Source organism: Ochotona curzoniae, unplaced genomic scaffold (assembly GCF_017591425.1).
Source record: "Ochotona curzoniae isolate NIBS_2020 unplaced genomic scaffold, NIBS_Ocur_1.0 patch124, whole genome shotgun sequence".
Lineage (NCBI taxonomy): Eukaryota > Metazoa > Chordata > Mammalia > Lagomorpha > Ochotonidae > Ochotona > Ochotona curzoniae.
The window spans coordinates 61,026-86,190 of NW_024466667.1; the positions used below are offsets into that span (position 1 = coordinate 61,026).

Sequence of the window (25,165 nt, forward strand, 5' to 3'; positions counted from 1 at the left end):
AGGAATTCTGTGTAACCTCTAAGATTTCCCCAAGATTTTTTTTTTTTTTGAAGATTTATTTATTTTTTTTGGAAAGTCAGATATACAGAGAAGAAGATCTTCCATCTGATGGTTCACTCCCCCAGTGATTGCAACGGCTGCTGCTGCGCTGATTCAAAGCCAGGAGCCTCTTCCAGGTCTCCCATGCAGGTGCAGGGTCCCAAAGATTTGGGCCATCCTCGACTGCTTTCCCAGGCCACAGGCAGGGAGCTGGATGGGAAGCGGGGCCACCGGGATTAGAACCAGCTCCCATATGGGATCCTGGCTTGTTCAAGGAGAGGACTTTAACCACTACGCTATCATGCCGGGCCCTTCCCCAAGATATTATATTTGGTACGTCTTTGTAAAGATCGACAAGCAGGTCCTGAGGACATAAGACGTCCTGGAAGTTGTCCTTGGGGCACGCACAAAGGTGAAACGGAGGTAGTAGCATTCCATTTGGCTGTCAGAGTAGAGGCAGAGAGCTTTCTGTTCAGGAACAGAGTAAATGGAGCAGCTGAAGTAAGGGAAGGAAGTGACTGGGTCTGCTCAAAGTTCCAGAAGCAGCTCCACACTGAGAAGGCCAAAGTCAGGCCTTCACTAGCCTTTCATCTGGCTTTAATGTTTGCTTCAGTGGGGACTCAGCCATGACTTTGCTACTCAGTGAAATGGATGTTCCCCTGAACAAGTGAGTAGAATCACCAAAATCGGAAGTTAAGTGTATGAAGAGTGACTCAAACGATATATGGAATGGCTGGCATTGTGGCATGCTGTGTAAAGCAAGTATCTATGCTGTCACCACCCCACAAGGGCCATGGTTCATGTCCCGGATGCTTCACTTCCAATGCAGGTCTCTGGTAAGTGGTCTGTGAAAAGTAGTAGAAGGTGACCCAGATGCTTGGACCCCTACCATCCACACGGGCAAACAGATGAAGCTCCTGGATCTTGGCTTTGTTATGGTCCAGCCCTGGCCATTGTGTCCATTTGGAAAGTGAGTCAGGTTAAAAGATCTGTTTCCTTCTCTATAACTGTCTTTCTTCTCTTTCTTTCCTTCCTTCCTCCTCTTTTCTTTTCCTTTCTTTTTCTTTCTCTCTTCCTTCTTCCTTCCTTTTTCTTTTTTCTTTTCTTTCTCCTCTCCTGTCCTCCCTCCTCACCCTCCCTTCCTCCCTCTCTCTTCTTTCTTTCTTTCTTCCTTTCTTTCTTTCTCTCTCTCTCGCTCTCTCTCTGTTTCTCTCCCCTTCCCTCTCCCTCCCCCTTTCTGCTTCCCTTCCTTCCTTCCTTTTCTCTTACTTACTTGAAAGGCAGAATTATAGACGGAAGAAGAGAGCAGTCTTCCATTTGCTGGTTCACTCCTCAAATGCCTGCCACAGCTAGAACTCAACTGATCTAGAGCCAGGAGCCTCTTCTGGGTCTCCCACATGCATGCAGGGGCCCAAGGCCTTGAACCATCCTCTACTGCTTTCCCAGGCCATGGGCAGGGAGCTAGATCAGAGGTGGGGCAGGTGGCTAGCACCACAAGTGGAGGATTAGCATGCTATGCCATGATATTAGCCCCTGAAATTCTGCCTTTCAAATAAACCAAATAACTCTTTAAAAGGAAAATATAAAAAAGACACACAGCTCTCGTTCAGGTTTTCTCTTTGGAAAAAAAAAGTTCATGAAAAATGCCAAATCCATGTTTTCATGAACTTATCAAGGCCCTCTTTTTATTTTGTAGTGTTTTCTTTATAATAACTTTTAATGCAGTTTGTATAAATTTATCTAGGAAAGAGTATTTGCACTGATAAAACATTTAACCAATGGGTGAGGGTGGGGTGGAGGTCAGGAGGAGAAGCGTGGCAGGATGGAAAATAATACTGAAGCTGGTGGATGGATTTAGCAGTTGTGTGAGGATGGAACTAGTGTAAGTGCCAAAATGAAATGGACGTCTGGGAAAAGGAAATCACTTTCATGAACTTACTTTTAATGGAGATTGGAAGAAAGTGATGTACCAATTAATTTGTGAAGTGCAGTCTTTATTTCAGATTTAGTATGACAGAGTTCTTAGTGTTCATAGGCTAATTTGATCTAATGTCAGCCTTGGCGTTCTTTGACATGTAGTTAAGCTATTTGAGCGGTGCATGCAGTGCCAGCGAGATAGTCTAATGCACTTTGAATGTCAGAGCAAATTGTTAATTACAGGGTCATTTATACTTTGGTTTGAAAAAAATCAATCTAGGTCTTAATACGGTTTCTCTCAGAGTTGCTAGTGCTTCGGGTTCTTGTATAAGTGAAATAGAACGTGTGCAAGGTTAAAAGAAGGGTCCAGCAGTAAGGAGTCTGTTTGTGAGCAGTGTTGTTTCTCACATCCGTCAGAGACGGGTTGAGGAGCCAGCTAAGGAAGAAGAATGTAGCAGTGAAATAAATGCATGCAGTACTCATTGCTTTTTATCTTTGCCATTTAAACTCTGGTTATATGTCATATGAGTTCCTTCTTCAATAGTCTGGCAGGTAACTAATTAACCAGGAAGTTATTGTTGTACCCTTAATTTTAGGGAGGATGTGTTATTTCAGGACTTCTGCTTTGGAGTTCTCTTTTCTAAGGTCTGTGTCTGGTGTTCTTAGGGCAAAGTACAGAGGATTTTCTTTTGCTATGCAGTTATTGTGTCCTTTATATAGTTTTGGAGAATTCTTTCTGTTCTAATTCTGTTTATTGGTATCAGTGCATTTTTTTAGCCCGTCAAAAGGGAAGATGTGTTAGTATTTTGTGCTCAGTTATGCACTTTAGTTTTACTAGCATGCCAGCTTCTTCATTCCCCATCCCAAAATTAAGTTGTTAGATAAAGGTCCCTTCCATATTTATTTTTTGTCTCTGGAATCATTAGCACATGCTTAGAATAAAAGATAGAAATTATTATATAGCAAATTTGAAATTATTATTAGTTACGATTAAGGGCTCCTTTTTGTAGTTGCTGTTAAGATTTCTTTATTTACTGATTTGAAAGGCGAGAGAGAGACATTTCTTCCAGTCACTGGTTCACTCCCCAGATGGCAGCAATGGCTGGATTGGGCCAGGTTGAGGTTGGGATCCAGGAATTCAGTCCTGACGTCCCACACATCGGGGACAGGAGCGTGAGAGGTTGGACCATCTTCTGCTGTTTTCCCAGGCACATTAACAGGGAACTGGATTGGCAATTGAACAACAGGCCTCAAACCAGTGCCCACTTGGGATGCTGTTACTCGTAGGGGCCTCACCCACTGTGTCAGAGTACCAGACTTTGGTTTGTTTTGAAATGTGTGGAGTATCTGGATGTGAAGATTGGAATAAGAATTGTCTGGAGGTGGGTGAGAAGAAATGATACAATGTTAATAAAGGTTAAAGGAGGGAATATCTCATACGTTTGATGAATCTAAGTTTTCAACTTTGTCTTGAATCATTATTAATTTTTAAATACTTTGGTAAAGAACCAAAGAGGACCATTTTTGTCATCACATCAGGCCATATGTATTGGTTAAATTGTCCTGCAGTTATGACTGAAGAAATGATTTACTCATGACAATTGATCATATTTTGCCTAACGAAAGCTGCCGCTCATTTTAAAATATTAGTTTAATCTATTTGGATGTGTTTTATCTGGATTTTTTTTCAATGCATTATTAACTTGAGGTACTATTTGTTGATAAATATTGTGGAGGAAATCACCTGCATACGTACCACAAATTGTCATTAACATCTTACGCCATCCTTGTTCACAGTTACCTTGAAAACAAGACACACATATATGCAGATCTACACCCTAGAACATTCTCAGTGCTGAAAGCCTGGCACTGTCGGAAAAGGAGATGTCCCCCCCCCCCATCAGTGTATTCAATTTCGGTGTTAGGAATCCAGGGTTATAGTTGTGTATCATTATTTTAATAATATAGATATTGGAAAAACTGTATTTTCATGAAGCAAGCAGAGATAAAATGAAGGAATAGAACTTGTTTTTTCTTTTTTAAAAATTAGTTTATGTTAGCTATGCTAAGGAGAAATGTGAATTTTTGAGTAGAATTATAATCTTTTTGATTAGACAGTTTAACTATGATGTTAGTACCTACTCTGCCTTTAGTACATAATATCCAACAATCTCTTACAGGGCAGTCTTTGTCCTTGCATTTTATATAAGTTCATACTGGAACTTCTTTGAAGGGAAATACATTTCAACGCATGTTTTGCCAAAGAAAAATTATCCTCAATGCTCTTTAACACACATACAACCCAAATTATAGACGTAATCTCTGGTTTTGGTTCTAGGAGTTTGGTGCAATCACAGAGAGTTGCCTGCACGCCTCCTTTTCAAGTCTAACTATGGAAGATGCACTGGGGACTTGGTGGTGTTTTAGGTACTTAGGGAAGCAGTTATCAACAAGGATATGTGCTTGCCTTCCACGATTTGGACCTAAGTGCAGGTTGCCTGGGGTATAGAATAAGTTGTGATAGTGATAGGGTTGGGGTTGGAGTTTTGGGGCGTGCAGCTAGGAAAGTTCTCAGCATTTGACATGGAACCTGAATACTGGGAAGGCATGGGTTCCTTGTTACCCTTACAGCTTCTAGAAGTGTGCAGCAGACTCTTGAGTTCAGGCATTGGAAAACCACCAGGAGTCATTCCTGTGAGTCAGCTGCCTTGAAGGAGTTCATTTGCATATGTAAAACCTGGTGTTAGTGGTTCTCCTAGGAATCCTTTTAAGCCTCATTTTAAAGCTTGGAGCTGCTAGTTTACTACAGTTAAGTGATTCAAGACTAATTTAATGACTGAATAGGATGGTTTAATTCACCAAGAATCCGTTTGCCCTAAGGGCAGATTATACATTTTGTCCATCCTGGGATGTTGGATTATTAAACTAGCAAGGTGTGGTCTGCTTACAATATTCATACTCCTGTACCACCCCTCCTGCCCCCACCCCACCAGGACCCCTAGGACCTTTTTTTCCCCCCACAAACCCAAGACACTGGATACAGCAAGTGTCCACACAAAAGGTCTTTATTTCAGTGATGGTGGTAGCGTTGGGTAGGGAGAAGGTGAGAACAGAGCAAACAAAGAGAGACAGAGCAAAGCAGAGGACAAGGAGAAGAGCAGAGACAGTACAAGGAGAGAAAGAAGAGAGAACAAAAGGGAAGGTCATCTTTAATGGCCTCGGGGTAGGGATATAAGGAATGTGGGAGTGGGGATTGGCAGATGCGGCTGTAGGCTGTAAGGTGGACACCAGAGTACATGCCTCAAGGGACTGGTGGAGTGCGCAATTCAAACCTGAAAGTCACTAAGCTTGATTAGCTAAGTGGGATTTAAGGGGATAAGAACTTGGAGGTTACTAGTACTGGGTAACCAAGTATTCAAGAGAACAGAGACCTGTTTGAGGCAGCACTGGGTTAGCAGGCATCCTAGGTGGTATTGAGTCCAGGACTGTGGGGTCAGTCTCCTTACAATAACTCTTTTCCCCTACCGTTCCTTTTTCATCCCTTCCTTTGTGGTCACTTTGGTCTCTCTCCTGATCTCCATACCCTGATCACTCCCCATAACATTTGTGTAACACACAACCCTCCACTCTCCATCCTTTTACCTGAGCCTGGGCTTGTGCATTGTTGAGGAAGTTATTGGAGTTTATTCCCTGCCTTTGTAATAGAAAGCATCACAGGCTGGGATTTTTAGTTTTCTGCTTCAGCTTGATTCCCAGGCAGTCTACAACAGTGCATGCGCATGGTAAGTTCACAGAATAAATGTGGAAGACTTGATTGAACACCTACAGACTGGATGGAACACCTACAGGCTCTATTTATAGATGTGATTTTATGTAATAAGTTTTCTGGACTTTATTTCTGTTTCAAGAAGTGTCACCTTTGCACTATATCTTATTTGCCGTCCTGATCAATTTTATTTATTTAACTTTGGGTTATCCCTCATGTATACCTGTATGGTTGTTCTCATTTACCCTATCACCCATTAACTTATTTAACTAAGGTAAATCATGTTAGTGAGTCAGTTTCCTCTGTGTTGTTAGCTATATCTCCCATAGACAGTCTCTCCATTAATTTGACGACAGAGGATTTGAAGAATTGCCCTTATGTTACTTAACAGATATGTCTTCACTTTTCTTTATTGTATAGAGAGCCTCATTCATGATCTGGAAGCTCCTATCATCTCTTATGTAGCATTTTACTCCTTATTGTGCCATGTGTCAAAAAAGACACTTGATAGAATGGCTAATCTGATGCCCACCCCCCTGCACTTTATCACCCATCCCATTCCTAAGTTAGTTTCCAAGTTGGGAACATTGTGTTTTACAGGTTTGGTAAAGATTTCTGAAATGGATTGCCTTTCTTAACATTTTAAACACACCTAATTCCATGGTAGTGGTTATCAATTGCAAATAACTACTGTGGTCTCGCCTTTGCTTGCTTGTTTTCAAAATGATTACATTAAAATGTTATGCAAAAAGCACATTTTGTTGTTGTTGTTGTTTTTGTTTTGTAATTATTTGAGGGTCTTGGATTGAGGTGTTGCAGAATATTGACACTGAAAGCTTTGGTCAAGTCCCGTACTTAGATGTGAAAAGTCCAGTACTTAGATGTGAAAAGTCCCGTACTTAGATGTGAAAAGTTCCGTACTTAGATGTGAAAAGAAGTGAAGACTTGCCTTGCTGTCTTCACACAGTAACAGTTGCACTGACTCACTGAGAAATACCTGCTGGAACCTGTACTTGGCTCTCTGAGCTGTACTACCCCAGCTGCTTAAAGAATGCACTGGTACAAAGGATTGGCAGATTGTTTAACCTTTAGGTAAAAAGTTTACCTAACCAATAATGTAACATGTGGTTAAACCTACATCATGGTTCAAAGAAGCAATTTAGCTTCCTTTGAACAGTGCCAAAGGTGGTCATATGCTTTGAAATAACTATTTTGCTTTGGAGTTTTGAAATAAAATTAGTTGCCTGACCACGTAAAGTAAGATTTAAAGTAGGTTTATTTTCATAAAGTGAAAAAAAAAAGACAAAACAAAACAAAAAAACAAACGAACAAAAAAATCCCAGGATATTTGTGGGTGTTTTTGTTTGTTTCCAGTAGTATGGTTATTGTTTTATTTTAAATCCAGGTCTTGCTCTTGCTGAGTTCTGGGACTTGGATGTAATTCTATCAGTTAAATATTCTCACTGTTGTGACTCATATTGGCTAGAGCAAAGACATCTCCTATAACATGGAACAAATTTTGCATTCTGGCTCCTTGATGATCTTAAACATCTGCACCCTGAACAAACACACCAGAAGGCTTCAGTTTCAAGCGGAGAATCTGGCATTCCCCATGTTAATCTCATCAGCAACCCAAAAGAAGATGCATATTGGGAAATACACTGGTTGGTTCCTATTGTTCTGGTTGCTGGTTGGCTTTGGCACCATTTAAGGACTCTGGGATCTCTACATCTCTGTTCCTTCATCAAAACTCAACAAAATGGAGGGTGAAGATGGGGCTTTGGCTTTTTGCTTGTTTGCTTGTTTTGGAATTCTCATCCATTTGCACATTTACTTTGGATCTCTCCATTAAATGTTTTGTTTCCTGGGTAAAGATAATAGGATTTCTGGTCTACGTGACACTGTGAGGTTGTCTAAGTCCAAAATTTAGTGCTCTTTAACGCCTAGCTGGTTGATATGCTCAAGCAGAATGGCACTGTCAGAATAAAGCTGGTCTATCTAACCTTTACCACACAGGTCTCTCATACCCTTAGCCTTAACGCATGCTAGCAGTTTTCTCCTTCTCCTGGCAAATTTGCAGAAGTAACCACTGCCTTTTTCCCCGGAACCGAATCACAGTAATTACTTTCTCAAGTCAATGTCTCATAATTCTCTTGGTTCTGTCATACATATTCTGGCCTCAAATTATTGTGTCACGTAAAACATGTACAAAGAAGGAAGACATGCTTTTCAGCAGAATCAGAGGGGTAAGGGCAGTGTCCAGAGAAGGAAGTGGGGATGTGAACCATCCAGGCCCCTACCAGAACATGAAGATAACTTCAGAAGTTCCCAACCACCAGAATTTGTCCCAGAAGAGGCTTGAAACCTGAACATCTGCCTCACCAAACCAACTGAAGGAACCTCGAAGCCTAAGAGCTTAAAAATTAGATGCATGGCCTTTTCCCTGTTTTCGTGAAAGTCATTCATGTGGCATGCTAAATACATTATTGTTATATTTATTTTTTAAAACTTGATTTTCATGATTTTTTTTTCCCATTTTATTTTTTTCTTCATGGAATCCATGACTTGGATCAGAAATTTCTGTCAGTTACACTGGCTAAATGTGGATACTATTGATATTTGCAGAGATGAATCTGACATTTGCAAACTTCATTTTGAGAGCAGATTGGGAGTTACTTTACTTGTTCTTGTTTGCTTGTATTTTGCTACATTTTTTTTTTCTGTCGGTGTGCCTTCACTCTTAGAAATGTATAATACTGGGCCCAGTACAGTAGCCTAGTGGCTAAAGTCCTCACCTTGCACATGCCGTGAGCTCCTATGGCACAGGTTCTTATCCCAGTGGCCGGCCTCCTGTCCAGCTCCCTGCTTGTGGCCTGGGAAAGCAGTCGAGGAAGCCCCAAGCCTTGGGACCCTGCGCCTGTGTGGGAGACCCAGAGGAGGCTTCTGTCTCCTGGCTTTGGATTGGCTCAGCTGTGGCCATAGCAACCACTTGGGAAGTGAAGCAGCAGACAGACGCTCTTTTCCCTGTCTCTCATCCTCTCTGTGTATCTGACTTTCCAATAAAAATAAATAAGTGCTAAAAAAAATGATTTTTAAAAATGTACAATACTAACTAGAAATTTCTGGAGCTTCCCCTGTCCCCGCTTGAATCATAATTTTATTAGAGAAATATCTCCATCATTATTTTCTTATATAACAGCTACTGTAATTTTGTGGACAGGATGGTTTTTATTGGGCACTTAAGAAGATAGAACTTGTTTTATGTATCAGTCTCCCCCACTTTTTTTTTTCCTTTATAGATTTATTTCTTATAGTTTTAAGTCAGATTTGCAGAAATAAGAGACAGAGAGATCCTCTATCTGTCGATTTACTTCCCAAAAGGCCACAATGGCTGGAGCTGAGCCAATCCCAAGCCAGGAGCCTGGGGCTTCCTTCTGGGTCTCCCACGTGGGTGCAGGGACCCAGGGACTTGAGCTATCCTCCGCTGCTTTCCTAGGAAGATTAGCCTGTTCCACCACCACGCTGGCCTAATCAGTTCTCCTCATACTCTAGTTCTGGTGTAGTTCCATATTGTATGTGCGCACAGGACCAGCTGGAAGGCTTATGGCTTTGGTAACATTTTGTTTACTATAGAACAGAATTCAAGGATTAGCAATATCATTGAAAATACACCTGGTTTTTTTCTCATTAGTCGCTGACCCCTGCGCCTGTTGTATCTGAACAGTTCTGAGCGAGTTGTCAGCAGGCTCCAGGCCATGAGTGCAGAGGGCCAGAAGCCAAGTCCCTGTGCTCACCAACAGCTGATTTCTTAAATGCATTTTCTTAGCTCTCACAATCCCTCAGATGCCATCAAGCTACATTTTCCTCAATCATAGGTAGAATTTTTAAAAAGTTAATCACATTCATGACTAATTTTCAGTATTAGCAAAACTTGATTATGGATTTTAAATAACTTTTATAAAGCATTGTAGATGTAATACTTTTTATGAAAAAAGTTAAGAAAAATACCTCCTCTTGCACCAATACCGTGTTGCCTTATATTACGTCATACCTGGTAATGTCAAAAACCCAGGTTTCTGGAAGGTTCTGTTATCCTTCCCCTAGTCAGAAAACACTGGTGACTGTGTTAAATTCCAGTACATTTTTTTAAAGATTTATTTTATTTTTATTGCAAAATCAGGTATGGAGAGAGGAGGAGGGACAGAGGAAGATCATTCTGTCCGATGATTCACTTCCCTAGTGGCCGCAACGGATGGAGCTGAGCCAATCCAAAGCCAGGAACAAGGAACTTCTTCCGGGCCTCCTCCACAGATGCAGGGTCCCAAGGCTTGGGGCTATCCTCCATCGCTTTCCCAGGCCACAAATAGGGAGCTGGATGGGAAGCAGGGTCGCCAGCATTAGAACTGGCACCTATAGGGCATCCCAGCATATGGGCACGTGCAAGGAGAGGACCTTAGCCATTAGGCTACCATGCCAGGCACCCCCCCTTTTTTTTTTTTAAAGAAAGCAGGGGCTGGTAATGGGACTCCGTGGGCAAAGCCATTGTTCTTAGCTCTGACAGCACACGCAACTGTCAGCTGGAGTCCTGGGGCCTCTGCCACCATGTAGGAGACGCAGGTGGAGTTCCAGGTTCCCAGGTTTGGCCTGGGTGTTTAGGAAGTAACCCAGTAGAGTGAAATACTTTCTTACTCTATAACTTTGCCCTTCAACGAAATAACTCTGGGAGACCCTGAAGAAGCTCCTGGCTCTCAGCTTCAGATCACCTCAGCTCTGGTAATGCAGCCATTTGGGAAGTAAACCAGTGGGTAGAAGACATTCTCTATTCTTTTCTCTCTGTAATTTGCCAAGGAACTACTGAACTACTTTTACCAACAAACATACTAAAACAAATCTTTGATAAGTTTCTAAATAAATTCAAAAGTGTTGGCTACTCTGTAAATATAGCTACTTAAAAACAGCTATGTTTTGGGCACAGCACGATGCCGTGTGTGTGTGAGAGTGATGCTGTCTTCACTGGTTAGTAGATGGAAACTGGTCTTGTGTGGAATCAGTTGTCTGTTCAATAATAGTTTTGCTTCGTTATTCATACCGTGTGAAAGATTGAGTTTTGAACTGGTAAAGGATTTGGACTGAAATAGTTCTTGTTTTATAACTGTAAAATTTGTATTTGCAGAAAAGTAAAACACTTGATGCAAATCTGAAGCTTTCACATACCCTGTGCTTCTTTTTGAATCATTGAACATATCCCATTTTAATGCTTTTAAAAGCTAATAGAAATTATTCCAGGCCTTACGTTGTATCTGTCCCTGTCCATTTCAGCATGCTTGAGGACGACCTTCAGCTCAGTGACAGTGAGGACAGTGACAATGATGAACAAGTAAGCTTTGTGTACCGCATCTTTCCCAGGAATCTGTTTCAATCCATCTGGTGTATCTGAGCTGTTTATCCTAACGTATGCTTTGTTCTTTCCTTTGTCCTCCTCCCACTTACTGTGAACATCTAGACCCCAGAGAAGCCACCTTCTTCAGCTGCACCTCCAAGGTAATGTGGGCTGGTTTCCTTTGATCTGTATAGAATATTTGCATTGTTTTAACAACCAGATGTAAAAAAATGCCTTGGTACTCTCATAGTTTCTTCATGGGACAGTACCTAGAGGATCACAGTTAAAGGAGAGTACCAGTTTGATAAGTCAACTGGAGAGAACTTGTTAAAACTCTGTAAAACTGTCATTGTCCATACGCACCTGCTTTGCTAGTTTGGGTGTTCCATTTTAAGAGTTAAAAAGTGAGCTTAAAACTTTGTTTTGTTATCCATGCAATGTGACCAGTATTTGAACAGTTTTAATCAAGTTGACAGAGTTATTCTGTGTCTATGTTGTGTTTTAAGATTTATTTATTTGAAAGGGCAGAGTAAGCAAAATAGAGAGAGGAATCTTCCATTCTCTGATTCACTCCCCAGATTCTGCTGTCAGATCTGGGCAATTTGCTGTTTTAAGACTTATTTGCAAGAGTTAGGGAGGAAGAGAGAAATCTTTCTTCTGCTGGTTCATTCCCCAAATAGCTACATAGCCAGGGCTCACCAACCTGATTTTAAACATTGAGCTAAATTGTTTCTAAAACTTGTTTTTATATTACAGTTTGTTTTTTTAAGAGTTACAGAAAATTTAAAATTATTTCAACTGCTTTTTGACCCAGCAGCCTGTGATGGAAAATGGCAGGTTTTTCTTTGTAAACAAGCCAGCGTCCTTTAGGAAATGTGATGCTGCAGTGTTAGGAAGTGAGAAAGGTTTGAGCTATTATTTTCCTGCTGAATTTAATTGTTTAGTATCCTAAATACCTGCCTGTCATAAGCATGGCTAAACTATTTTGTTCGCTTAATGCGTGCTCATTTCTTCAGAGACAGTATCAACAGTAAAAACCTGGAGATTTTATATCAAAAGTGTTCTGGTTAACTTGAAAGGATCCTCTGACATAATGAAAAGCTTATGGACTCAGAAGATTGGCTTGTAAATTTTAATGACTTTTTTTAGGAATTTCTGGTGGGTCATGACTATTGATAAAATATTTAAAAAACAAAGGAAAACACAAGGTCAAGGTAAATCAAGGCAGGAGTAGCATTGAAAACATGTCCCATGCGGATCCTCTCTGGCTTTGACTCAGTCACAGCAGGGACAAGCTCACAAACTTGAACAGGCATTTTTTTCCTGAGGAAATTATGCAATGGTTTTAGTGTGCTTGTTTTAAAATTACTTCAACTTCTGATTACTATTTAATTTTATTCTAATATTACACTATTGTGTTATTGAATTTATTTTGGCAATATTGTTGGTAGATTTGGGTGCTTTCAGTGCTATGGTTAATGATTTACTGCTTTAGTTAATACTGTTTGGGGCAAGATTTTAATCATGTATGTTTTGAAATTCCATGTATGTCCAGAAGTGTTAACAATGTGTATTTTATTTATTTATTTTTATTGGAAAGTCAGATATACAGAGAGAGAAAGATCTTTCATCTGCTGATTAACTCTCTTTAGTGGCTACAACAGCCATAGCTGAGCCGATCCAAAGCCAGGAGCCTCTTCTGGGTTTCCCATGTGGGTGCAGGGTCCCAAGGCTTTGGACCATCCTTGGCTACTTTCCCAGGCTCCCAGCAGGGAGCTTGATGGGAATGGGGCCATCAGAACATGAACTGGCACCCATTTGAGATTCTGGTACATGCCAGATGAGGGCTTTAGCTACTAGGCCACTATGCTGGACCCTTGCCCTATTCTTAAAGCTTGGAGTGGTTATCTCTATTTTGGTTGGTATTGTAGGACGATCCTTAAGCCACTCATGAAGAATGACCTATTTTGTAATTCTGCCCAAAAGATGTGGATGAGTCACTTTGGAGTTCACAGAAGGAGTACTATTAATAGTTAGTGGTCTTTGGATATTGTACAACTAAATCTAATGTAGAGGCTCTAAGGAGGTTTTATTTTGATGGTTTTCCTTTTATAAATCAATTTTTATAGGTCATGAATAGCAAGGATCAACAAACATAAAAACACTAAGTTGTAAATATCTTGCACCTTTTGATCCATCCAAGTTGCAACTTCCTTATTCTGCTTTACAGTTAATAAAAGCAGACACAGTACGTGTGAGAATAGATGTGTTCTAATGAAGCTATTTAGAAAAACAGTTCCCCCGCCCCCACGTTTTACCAGCCTAGAACATAAAGCACTCAGCATCTACTTACATTTATACTTTGCACAGAACTTGGATTGTCCTTCACAGTGAGATTGCACAGCTTCTCTTATGCAGTTACCCGTTTTAAAAAGTGTTGTATGTTATACATGTTTTCGTAAAATACTGTAGGCCTCTCTCATGCGGCTGATACAATTTATGTTAGATAATACTTGCCCTGCTCTTCCAAATAGCAAGAAAATAGGCAGGGACTAAAAAGGGCAGAGGTCCACTTTGCAGAGTGTCTGATTTGATCTCTTGGTTGCTTTGCAGTGCACCCCAGTCGCTTCCACAACCAGTGGCATCAGCACATTCCAGCAGTGCCGAGTCAGAGAGCACCAGTGACTCAGACAGCTCCTCAGACTCGGAGAGCGAGAGCAGTTCAAGTGACAGTGATGATAACGAGCCCCTAGAAACCCGGGCTCCAGAGGTACTGTGTCTGCCTTGGGAAGGCTGTCCAAGGGCGGCAGCATTCTGTCTTCGGGGCTAGTGTCTCTGCTGTGGGCCAGGATCCACAGCATCCTGACCTGAGTCTGACCATGCAGCAGGACTCCCTGCCCCTTTGTTGGGCAGAGGCACATGTCTCTACTTACCAGATCCTTGGCCTTGGCCGTGGAGGTTCAGGAGAGGTAACTCCACCATTTGAAATGATAGATTCTACTCCCTTTGGAAGAGCAGCATCTTGAGACTGTCTGCACATCATTTTTTCTTCCTATCTTTTGAGAAAAAAAAAACCTGTGTTCAGCAGTCTGGTGTTTGAATATTAATGAGATGGGGGGGTTGATACTCAGGAGTGCATGAATTAAAGTAAAAGGGAAGCACACCTGATTTAGCAAAGGTCAGGAACACAAACTCAAAATCAGTCATCAGAGTTCTATTTTTGAGTCAGTAAAAGCCATGCTTTATATCGAAGGCAAAGTGATTTTTTGCCAGGGCTCTGAATCTTCTTGCCCTATATGGAACAGGGATACCTGTGTTTCCATTCTGTGAATAGGAACAAACCCTTGAGACTGAACATCTCATGCCCTAAATTTTATCTACAGAATTTAACACTATTTAATGAATTATCAAGAACAAGGCATTGTTAGTAATTACTAGCAGGGTTACCAAATAGACTCAAAATTTGTGATATCAGTGTAAAAATTATACAGGGTAAGAAAATGACTAAACAGGAAAGGGTTTTCTTTCTTTTTCTTTTTCCTTTTTTTTTTTTTTTTTTAAGATTTAGCTATTTTACTTCTAAGTCAGAGTTGGGGTGGGGGATAGTGAGGAGAAAGTGTCTACCATCTGCTGGTTCACTCCCAGATGCTCAGAGATCCCAAGGCTGGGCCAGGCTAAAGCCAGGCTCCAGGAGCTTCTTCAGGGTCTCCTGCATGGATGCAGAGGCTCAAGGGCTTGGGCCATCTTCCACTGCTTTCCCAGGACATCAACACGGAACTGGATCAGAAATGGAGCAGCCAGGACTTCAACCAGCGCCTATATGGCATACTGGCACCATGCGCAGAGAATTAGCCTGATATACTGGCCACAAGAAAAGGCATTCTTTTTTTTGTAAGCGAGATCAGGTTGCATAAAGGACATTATCCTGCATGTTTTGGAATGCCAGGAATTTGAGGCTTTCTGATATTAAAAGCCTCAGAGAAAAGTCTGTCTCTGCTGCTGAGAAAACAAGGCAGTTCTAGTAGAGCCTTAACTGACTGTATCTGGAGAGTCATGTGGGGAGTTATAAGGACCTTGAATGCACGACAGACTGAGAAAACAAGTGGGTGTCATTTCTCGTTAGATGTATCTCTATATTTGGCACATATAAGTGCCTGATAGTTTTTGGAATGAATCAGAATGGCTGCATGTTAAATGCAAAGTGCCTTCTGCATTTTAGAAACCACTCTGTTCCCTGGGCTCCGTGCTTCATGGTACTACCTGCAAATGAAAACATTTTACCATGCCTTGGGAAGGTGAGGGGGCAGTTTGCTATGTGCACAAATAGTGTGATGTTCCCTGTTACCAAGACCTCTACTTTTCATTTGACATTAGTCAATAAGAAACCAGTTGCCATGAATTCCACTTCATTGTTTATTTTATGATATGAATAAAAGTGTAAGTTTCAGATTTTCAGAATATGTAGGATACACAGCTTTTTGCTGCTAAAGTATAACTTGAAAAGCATTATTCTATTCTTGGTTATTTAAAAATCTGCTTAGTTTTCTAATCTTTTTATTGCCTAATCCTTTGATACCAAACTGGCTTATATTGATTGCATAACTGTTCATAGAACTCTTTTGTAAGTTATTTTATTTATCTCCCACCAACTGTACACAATTGATAACTTTATTTTGACATTAAAGAAGTAGCAGTACCACTTAAAATTAATTAATTTATTTATTCATTTATCTATTTAAAACGCAGAGTTAGAAAGAGGATGGACAGAGCAAGAGATTTTCCATTTACCAGTCCACTCTCCACATGTTTGTAAGGACTGGGACTGAACCAGGCTAAAGCCAAGAACCAGGAGTTTCTTCTGGTTCTCCTAGAAGGATGTAAGAACTAGGGATTTAGGCATCTTCTGCCGCTTTTCCAGCATCATGGAACAGCCAGGACTTGAGCTGGTGCCCGTATGGGACACTAGTGCTACAGGCTTGCAACTCAACTTGCTCCACAATGCCAGACCCTTAAATTGAAACTTTTAACCATTTACATCTGGCAGTTGTATTATGTTGTTATTGTTCTCTAGCTACACTCTTCCCAACTACTGGTCATCCCTACATTAATAATAAATAAATAAATAAATAAATAAATAAGATTTAAAAAATGTTTATTTGAAAGGCAGATTTGCAGAGAGAGAGAAGGATAGAGAATGTCTTCCATCTACTGGTTTACTTCCCAAATGGCTGCATTACCAGAACTGAGGTGATCTGAAGCTGAGAGCCAGGAGCTTCTTCAGGGTCTCCCAGAGTTATTTCGTTGAAGGGCAAAGTTATAGAGTAAGAAAGTATTTCACTCTACTGGGTTACTTCCTAAACACCCAGGCCAAACCTGGGAACCTGGAACTCCACCTGCGTCTCCTACATGGTGGCAAAGACCCAGGACTCCAGCTGACAGTTGTGTGTGCTGTCAGAGTTAAGAACAATGGCTTTGCCCACGGAGTCCCATCACCAGCCCCTGCTTTCTTTAAAAAAAAGGGGGGTGGGTGCCTGGCATGGTAGCCTAATGGCTAAGGTCCTCTCCTTGCACGTGCCCATATGCTGGGATGCCCTATAGGTGCCAGTTCTAATGCTGACGACCCTGCTTCCCATCCAGCTCCCTATTTGTGGCCTGGGAAAGCGATGGAGGATAGCCCCAAGCCTTGGGACCCTGCATCCGTGGAGGAGGCCCGGAAGAAGTTCCTTGTTCCTGGCTTTGGATTGGCTCAGCTCCGTCCGTTGCAGCCAGTAGGGGGTAAATCATCGGACGGAATGTCTCTCTTCCACTGTGTATATCTGCCTTGCAATTAAAATAATAAATAAATCTTTTTAACAAGTTTTTTACAATCACTCCCTACAACTAACCATAAAGCTTTTTAAAAAAAAAAAAAAACACAGCTGTATGATGCCTATAACTCACAAGTTCTTATTCATGGCCATACTTCATTCTAAAATACACTAACTTCTGCTGGTTTTATAGAACTGGAGAAATAGAGGGACATAAGGATAAACATGTATTAAAGTACTTATGAATTTTTTTCTACTTTAAATTTTTAATAATGCTTGAGAAGCCCTCATCCCAAAGCCTGAAATGTTCATATGTCAAACTTTTTTGAACACCTACATGACGCCTGCTGTGATAGATAATACTCAAAACAAAGGCATTGTCACACTCTGGCCTTTTGGCTGAGATGATAATAGTATCTGTTCTTATCAGTTTAATATCTGATACGTCCTCTATTCCAAGGATAATATATTAAATGCGCTTTTGGAGCTTTGAGTTGGAGTAACAGCTTGTTATTTCCACTCTGCATCAACCTGGTATTGCGGTTCATTTACAAATGGTGCGCTCTCCCTATTAAAAAAATATAAATATATATATAGGCACTGTATAATCATTTTATAAAGTTACTTTTCATTTTGTTTGTGAGGTTCATGTGCAACATGAAGCATAAATGAACTTAGTGTTCATTTGAGTCCAGCCTTCAAATACCATTATGTATATCTGACTATTCCAAAAAAAATTTTTTTTTAAATATGAGATACAGTTGTCCTAAGCACTTGAATTACATCAAGCTGCCCCTATGGCAGTATAGGGGGAATGAAAAAAGTCAGAAACATCCCGTGCCTAAATTTAATATGGTACATATCTACTTAAAATAATTTTAAAATCTAATGAACACTAGGATCGATGTGATGGTTTGGTGGCTAAATCCTTGCGTTGCATATACTGGGATACCATATATATGCTGGTTCATGTCCCGGCTAACCCACTTCCCATCCAGCCCCTGCTTGTGGCCTGAGAAAACAATGGAGGTTGGCGCACGATCTTGGGACATTGTACTCATGCTGGAGACCTGGAAGAGGTTCCTGGCTCCTGGCTTCGGGTCAGCTCAGCTCCGGCCATTGTGACCACTTAGGGAGTGAACCAGCAGACTGAAGATCTTTCTCCCTGTTTCTCCTCCTCTCTGTAAATCTGTCTTACTAATAAAAATAAATAAATCTATTTTAAAAATCTGTTTAACCCAAGTGTACAAAATCTATTTAACTGGTTTTACAAGTACTACCTGAATTGTGTCTGACCTTCAAGGAATCTTGACCATTTTACAACCTTAGTTGGATTCACAAAAATATTGCCATGCCTTTTCTGCCTCATTGAGCTCACTATCTCAGCTTTATCCTGAAATTGGGCCATGGACCTCTGTTCTGGACATTATTAGGACCACAGAAGTCAATCTTTTATTTCTGTAACCAGGACATTTCTTTAGGGATTACTAAATGTATCTCTCAATAGTGCCCTGCTTGTGTGGGTTACTGATACCAGGAGTGACTTCCCATTTTGGTTCACCCAGAAATACATTTTTAAAGAACATTATAGAGATTGGGTGCAGCCTAACCTTTCTTGTAGAAAGACTGTGAGATTGAGTCCCTAACACTGTTGGCTGGTGATCCATCTTATTGCCTTGTTCCATCATCATATCACTAGTACACCACAGTTTTGTGTCTTGGCAGGAAATCCTATTTGGCAAGTATGTATTATTTGCTCATCTTTTCTCTGCCCTTATCCTGTTTGGAGTATTGAATACAGATTTCAGAGCACATATGACAAAATGCCCAGCATATAATAGTGGTTTTCTTCCCTCTCTTCTGCTCTGAAGGTGTGTAAGAGCTTGGATGTATAGTTGGGAACATTTAGGAAGCTAGCATGGATACATTGTCATAAGATAAAGGAATCCTGTAGCTACCTTTTTGTCCAAAGTTATGTTTCTACCTAGTTTCTTAAGGTTCTTCCTAACCGCATTGTGTGACCGTCACACTATGCCCATACAACCTATTTTATCATTTTATTACCCATTGTTTTTCTGACCAAAAAAAGCCTTTATATCCTAGTCACTTATTTTACATTGTTAGTATTGCATGTGCTCATAAGAATTGCTGGGATATATTACTTGGAAAACTTCTTAGCCATTCTCCCCTTGAAAGTCCATAACTACTTAAGTGATTTCTTTGCCTGTAATCAGTTATGTCCCATATGGAGTTTCTTTCAGTAAACTTCCTAGTGCAGTGTAGATATGTTTAGTCATTCATATAAACCACCTGTCAGAATGGAACTTAAGCAGTAAGCAATCAGTGATATGTAGCACTTAAAAGCATAGTTATTATTTACAGTATTGGACACTGATATTTTTCTCTGAGATCACATTCATGGAGATAGCAGTATACCCACAGGGATGCTCAGATGTCTTGTATGCCACTGTGAGCAAGACTCAACAGTGGATCTTAAATAACAGTTAAGAGGAGAAGTTAGGAACTTCTGTTTACTTGTGGAACTCTTTGTACAGGTAGTCAGTGTAATCGCATTGTGGTCATCAGCTGTTCTGGAAGGGCTCTTTGTGTCATAGAAACACAAGTGGTTTCAGGCCAGGTTGTCCACAACAAGACACTTAATGTCTGACTTTCAAAGATTCGAAATGTGGTTGATTAATGTGTCCTCACTTGACACCTCTCTCTCTCTTTTTTAATTAAGTGGTAAAATTTGAAAGTCAGTATATATACATAACAAGGAGGAGTGTATTCAGAGTGGATTGTTACAAAATAGAGAGCATGTGCTCACACCCTCTGGTTCACTTGCCATTTGGGCAAGAGATGGAGGCTAGACCATCCGGAAGGCCAGGAACCCCATTCCAGTCTTCCTTGTGGGTGGCATGGGCTCAAGTACTTGGGTGATGTTCTGGTTTCCCTGGTGCATTAGCAGAGTTGAATTAATTGAGGAGCAGCCAGGACTTTAATCGGTGCTGAAAGGGATATCCCTGTCCTTGTTTCAGGCAGTAGCTTACAAGCTGGCCACAAAGCTGGCCCTGGAAGCGGAATTACTGGGTTTGAAACAATTATTTTCTATTTAAGACAATTCTGTATAACTGAATCACTAAAAAAAATAATTTCTCATTATTGTTGAGTTAATGTTTCCATTTTCGTTTTTTTAGCCAGAGCCTCCAACAACCAACAAATGGCAGCTGGACAACTGGCTAACCAAAGTCAGCCAGCCAGCGGTGCTCCCCGAAGGCCTGGGGAGCTCGGAGCCTGCTCAGCGGCGACAGGAAGGCAAGGGCAGCAATGACAGTGACACCACAGGGCAGGAGCATGCTGACCCCAAAGAGCCTACCCCCAAGAACTCCAGCAAATCCCCCCGAATCCCTCCCGAAGTCCCCCACCCTGGAAAGAGAAGCTGCCAGAAGTCGCCTGCTCCCCAGGAACCCCCAGCCCGGCAAACCGTGGGAACCAAACAGCCCAAAAAGCCTGCCAAGGTCACTACCCAGGCCCCCTCACAAACTGGCCTGAAGGTGGAAAGTGAGCCAGGACTGGCCAAGGGCTCAGGAGACCAGACTTCCAAAGACAAGCCTAAGGTGAAGACGAAAGGAAGGCCTCGTGCTGGGGCAGGGATGGGCCGAGAGCCCAAGTCCACAGTGCCTGCACCCAGTGAACGGAGGAAACACAAGAGCCCCCCACGGGCCCCCTGCAAGGTGCCCGCCAGCCGGGAGCCCACAAAAGAGCCCGTGGAGACCCAGAGCTCTGAACCCTTGGCGCTTGTTCCCCTGGCACAGAGCCAGGGTGCACCCTCCAGTGGTGGCGTTAGGACTAGTGGCTGCCGGCAGGCCGTGCTCGTCCAGGAAGACAGCCGCAGAGACCGACTCCCGGTGCCTGTGAAAGACACCAAGTTGCTCTCGCCACTCAGGGACCCTCCTGCCCCCAAAAGCTTAGTGGTAAAGATCACCCTCGACCTCCTCACTCGTATACCCCACCCACCAGGCAAAAGCAGCTGCCAGAAAAAACCCAAGGACAAACAGCTGTCCTCTGGGAGGAAGCAGGATTCCGAAAAGAGAAGCTCAGACTCCTCCTCCAAGTTGGCCAAAAAGAGGAAGGTGAGTGTGGGGAGACTGGCCTCCTGCTGCCAGGCCAGAGGGCTGCCACTTGGGCTTCACACTGTCCGTGCTTGGTCCTTGGCTCAAAGCCCTCTCAGAGGCTGGGAATCTCTGCTTGACTGGGATGTGGTTGCTCCTCCTCCTCTAGTGACTGTGTAGAGCTGGATGCCCCCCATTCTGCAGATGGAGGATTGCAGAGCTCCGGGTCCCTCTTCTGTCTGCCATCTGGGCAACTTGACACAGTCTTTGGAAAGAGGAACTGCTCCAGGGATAGTGTCACTGATAGAGTAGTTTTTCTTTAGTTTTTATTGTTTTGGTTTTTTTTTAAGTAAAATTCATTTTGTTTTGATGATGTTTGCATAGTTGAGAGGGATGCATGCCCATGTGCAATTAGGGTGGGGAGGGTTGAGGAATGGGGGAAAGTGGATGAGACAGCTGCATCCATCCAATCTCCTTTTTCCTTCCTGTATCTGGGGAGAGTAGGGAGAGAAGGTGAGAGAACCCTTGCTAGTAGCTCAGCCACATCAGTACCCGGGAATAGGGGATGGCTGCCTAATGTCATCCCCGGTATGGCAATCCCACAGGGGTGAGCCCACAATCCCCCCTAGAGTCTGCTCTCAGACCCAGTTCGCTTGGGAGCTGCTTAGTGTCATGTCTCAGCCTAACATGGCCCACTCTACCCTGACATTCACTGGTGGGTACTGTGATCGAGCCCTACCAGGCAGGCGCCCCCTGCCCCTGCTATAGTTTTTGTGTGTGCTAGTAGGCAGTGGTTGATGCTAACTAGCCCAGTTCAGGTCTCCCATGTGGGTGGGTGTATTGGTTTGGCCTCAGAGTGTCCTCTGGTTCTCCTCCTTTAAATTATCCAGCCTCAGCCCCATTGTTTACTTACAGGTGCAATAACCCAATCGGTGGAAGTGCCCAGAAGTCACTCCTCACCTGTCCTGTTCTCCCTTCCCACACATATCCAGACCTGTTTCCCTGAGCAGTCCAGAGCCCCCCATGCCCACTGGCACACAGATCCCCCAAACTGGTTCTCTACTGGTGTGCTTTGCCAGCCTGGGGCCCTGCCTGCCTACCTAGGGCTTACGTATGCTCGTGCACAGGTCCCCAGACCCTGGCTGCTGGCATGCAGTCACCCCCATATATCTTAAAAAAAAAAATAGGCAACTATGCTAACACGCTTGTATAGTTAACACAGATTTGGCGTCAACTGTGCCCAGGATGCCTGTCAAGTATTAGCTGCTTTTCTCCCAGCAATGTGTTCTTGCTTAGGTATAAGGCAACCTAGAGAGTTGCCTACAACTAGGGTTATTGTTTTTGTTTTTAAGATTCATTTTACTTACTTTAGTTTGCAAGAGTTGCAGAGAGAGAGGGTGGTGGTAACATAGAGGATCTTTCCTCTGCGGGCTCACTCCCCCAAGTAGCCTAAAGACCTGGAGCTGAGCAGACCTGAACTGGGAGCCAGGAGCTTCTTCCAGGTCTCTTAGGCCATCTCTTGCTTTTCCAGACCATTAACAGGAGGCTAGATGGAAAGTAGAGCAGTCCAGGAGCAGTCAAGACTTGAACTGATACCTATATGAGGTGCTGGTGCTGCGGGTGGAAGATTGGCTTATTATACCACCATGACTGCCCCTTGGGTACAGTTTTATGGATACTGATAACATTAATATTAACTACTTATCCTGTAGGATGTTTCCCTAAAAGTCTTGCATTGATTGAAGTGCTAATCTGATTTAGTGAATAAACTGCTCTATGCAAGTTTCACTCCCATAGTATCATCTTTCCAGTAGTACTGTTGGTTCCATATTTTATTTTATGGCCATGTAGCACATCACTAGAGCTACAAAAAGTATGCTGGCATAGTTTGTAAATGATACAGAGTGGGATAATCCATTGCATGTGTTGAACTTCTGTCATTACAATTTTTTTTGGAAGTTTCACTACAGTAAGGAAGAAAAAAATGTATTATTGAGACTTGGATGTCTTTGAACAGTTTTTTCCTACCTTTATTCTGAAACATGGAGCTGTTTGTTGATCTGTTTTTTGCTTCTTCGTGAAGATGAAGGATTAGTGAGTTTTTCCTCAATGGCGTTTCCAATCCAGCATGCCCGTGATTCAAAGACAACACACATAGCTAATTCTCTGCTACTAAGAAGGAATACGTTTTTTAACACTGAGTGTATGAAAAGCTTCTTATGCAGCTGTGAAAGTTAAACTCAAAATACCAAAGGAAAAACGATCCTGAATTCTGTCAAGTCTGAGGTATAATGTAGCTTTACCAAGACTGAAGGTGACCACTCTCTCCAGAGCCTTGTTGCAGGAAGGTGCATATTGGCACACTTCTGCAGCAGGCAAGCTGAGGGATGGTGTTATTAAGTGAGAAAGGAGAAAGTATATTTTCATCCCAGAAAATTCTTAGAATGTATATGAATGTGTGTGTGTGTGTGTGTGTGTGTGTGTGTATAGAGAACAAAACTTTATGGATAAAACTGTGATAGATCTGATTAGGAAACAGTCGCCTGCATCTAACATCTGAGGAAATGTCAGGCTGACACACACACTCACTGCCACCTCCTGGAAATCTGCTGTCTCCTAGCTGCCAGTCTTAGGGGACCTCCAGGGCTAGCCTCCTGCAGTCGCTGGAAAGGGCTTGCTTCTGACATACTAACTCACCACATAGAATCTTTCAGAAACAGAAGCTCTGGAGAGTTCAAAACCCCATCCCTACCCCTGTACAAGCATCCAAACATTGATTGTGGCTCTAGAGTGCTAAGACTTTTTGCTCTCTCCCTGTTGACTCTCAGAACCGAATCCTCTAAAAGCCATTCTCAAGTTTTGAGCTCTCCCTGGGCAGCTGTTTCTGTTGATAGCACTGAGAAATAGTGCTCCCCTCCCCTTAGTAGAGTGTATGATTTTGTCAAAGTTCTAGTAAACAGCTGGGCTGTCTGGCCCAGGTGGCAGTCTGCTGAAGTGGTGCTGATGGGATTGGGGTATGGCTTTAGGTTCCAAATCTTTACTGTGTTATGGTTACCTGGGGAGCTTTAACACTAATGGCAGGATATACTTGTGCCACACCCAGTCACCCCACCGTGGTAGTTTTAAAATTCCTTAGGTGATCATGTAAAGTGTGGCAGGGCTGGGGATCACTGGGGACCACTGGAGAAGAACCTCACCACAGGGTGGGATTGTGCAAGGCTAGTTCTGGGGTGGGGATAATCCAGAAATTCCTCATGTGTGCTGTATTCAGACACCATGCATCTAGGCTGCTACCAATTCCTCTTCCGAATCACACCTTTAATTAACACTTTTCCTTAGAAACTTCCAAATAAATACAAAGACCCGTCAATTACATGCTAGTTCCAAGAGCAGAGATTCATGTATTCCTGCCGTGCCCCACCCCCACTTCCTGCTGGATTCCAAGTAAGAAGCAAGGAGCCTTGATTGCAAGCCCTTCCCTGTGTGGGGAGCAGGTTGTGTGCCTTGTTGCTTATTCAGGGCTTCGCACTCCAGCCCCGTGACAGGTATGATGGATCCAGGCATGGCACAGGCAGGACTATGATCTTCTCGAACCTTCAGTGCTTTCCCTAAGATGTTAATAGTGAAGATTCTTTCCCTTCATTCTGAGTGTGGACAGAGTTCTCTCAGTTGGAGACCTTGAAGGATGTGCTTGCTCCTTTATATTAATCGAATTTTAGCGTTTTCACTTAGGCCTTATAGCCTTGTCCCTCTTGTGGTACAAAACTTAGCAAGTATTTACAGATGATTTACAAGTCCTTGGAGTCATTTTGTACTTAAAAAGTGTATACTAAAAACTGCTGCGATGAGTAGTCTTGAACTCATGTAGTGTTCCAGTCACTGGATTGCATCATCTGATTGGAATTTAAAACTCCCACTTTATGTATGTTGTCTTTAAATAATCCTTACTGTTACTATTTCCAAATTTGAAACATTGAAATTGAGGATCACAATGTAGTACTCAGACTGGTGCCACTTGAAAGCATTCTAAAAACACCCTTGATAAGCCCCAGCTGCGCTATAGCCTTCTAGACACCATTGAACTTAATACCTCATTTAATCATCCTTCTTATACATTACATTTCAAATAAATGAAAGCCATTTG

The 25,165-nt window shown here is 42.2% G+C and overlaps 1 protein-coding gene and 1 non-coding gene across 4 annotated transcripts in view; both read left to right on the forward strand.

Moving 5' to 3' along the window:
- LOC121166319 (AF4/FMR2 family member 1-like) overlaps positions 1-25,165 on the forward strand; it is a 92,866-nt gene that overhangs the window by 47,041 nt on the left and 20,660 nt on the right. For 2 of the 3 annotated variants that reach the window (XM_040995459.1, XM_040995458.1), the window contains exons 7-10: positions 11,042-11,099; positions 11,226-11,263; positions 13,716-13,872; positions 20,107-21,042. In XM_040995459.1, coding sequence (XP_040851393.1) covers positions 11,042-11,099; positions 11,226-11,263; positions 13,716-13,872; positions 20,107-21,042 — 1,189 coding nt within the window. Of the gene's footprint in view, positions 1-397; positions 401-11,041; positions 11,100-11,225; positions 11,264-13,715; positions 13,873-20,106; positions 21,043-25,165 lie in introns of all 3 variants that reach the window. The other variant, XM_040995460.1, reaches the window with a different exon arrangement.
- LOC121166328 lies at positions 17,289-17,477 on the forward strand. Its single transcript, XR_005885393.1, has one exon. It is a non-coding gene; the product is annotated as a U2 spliceosomal RNA (small nuclear RNA).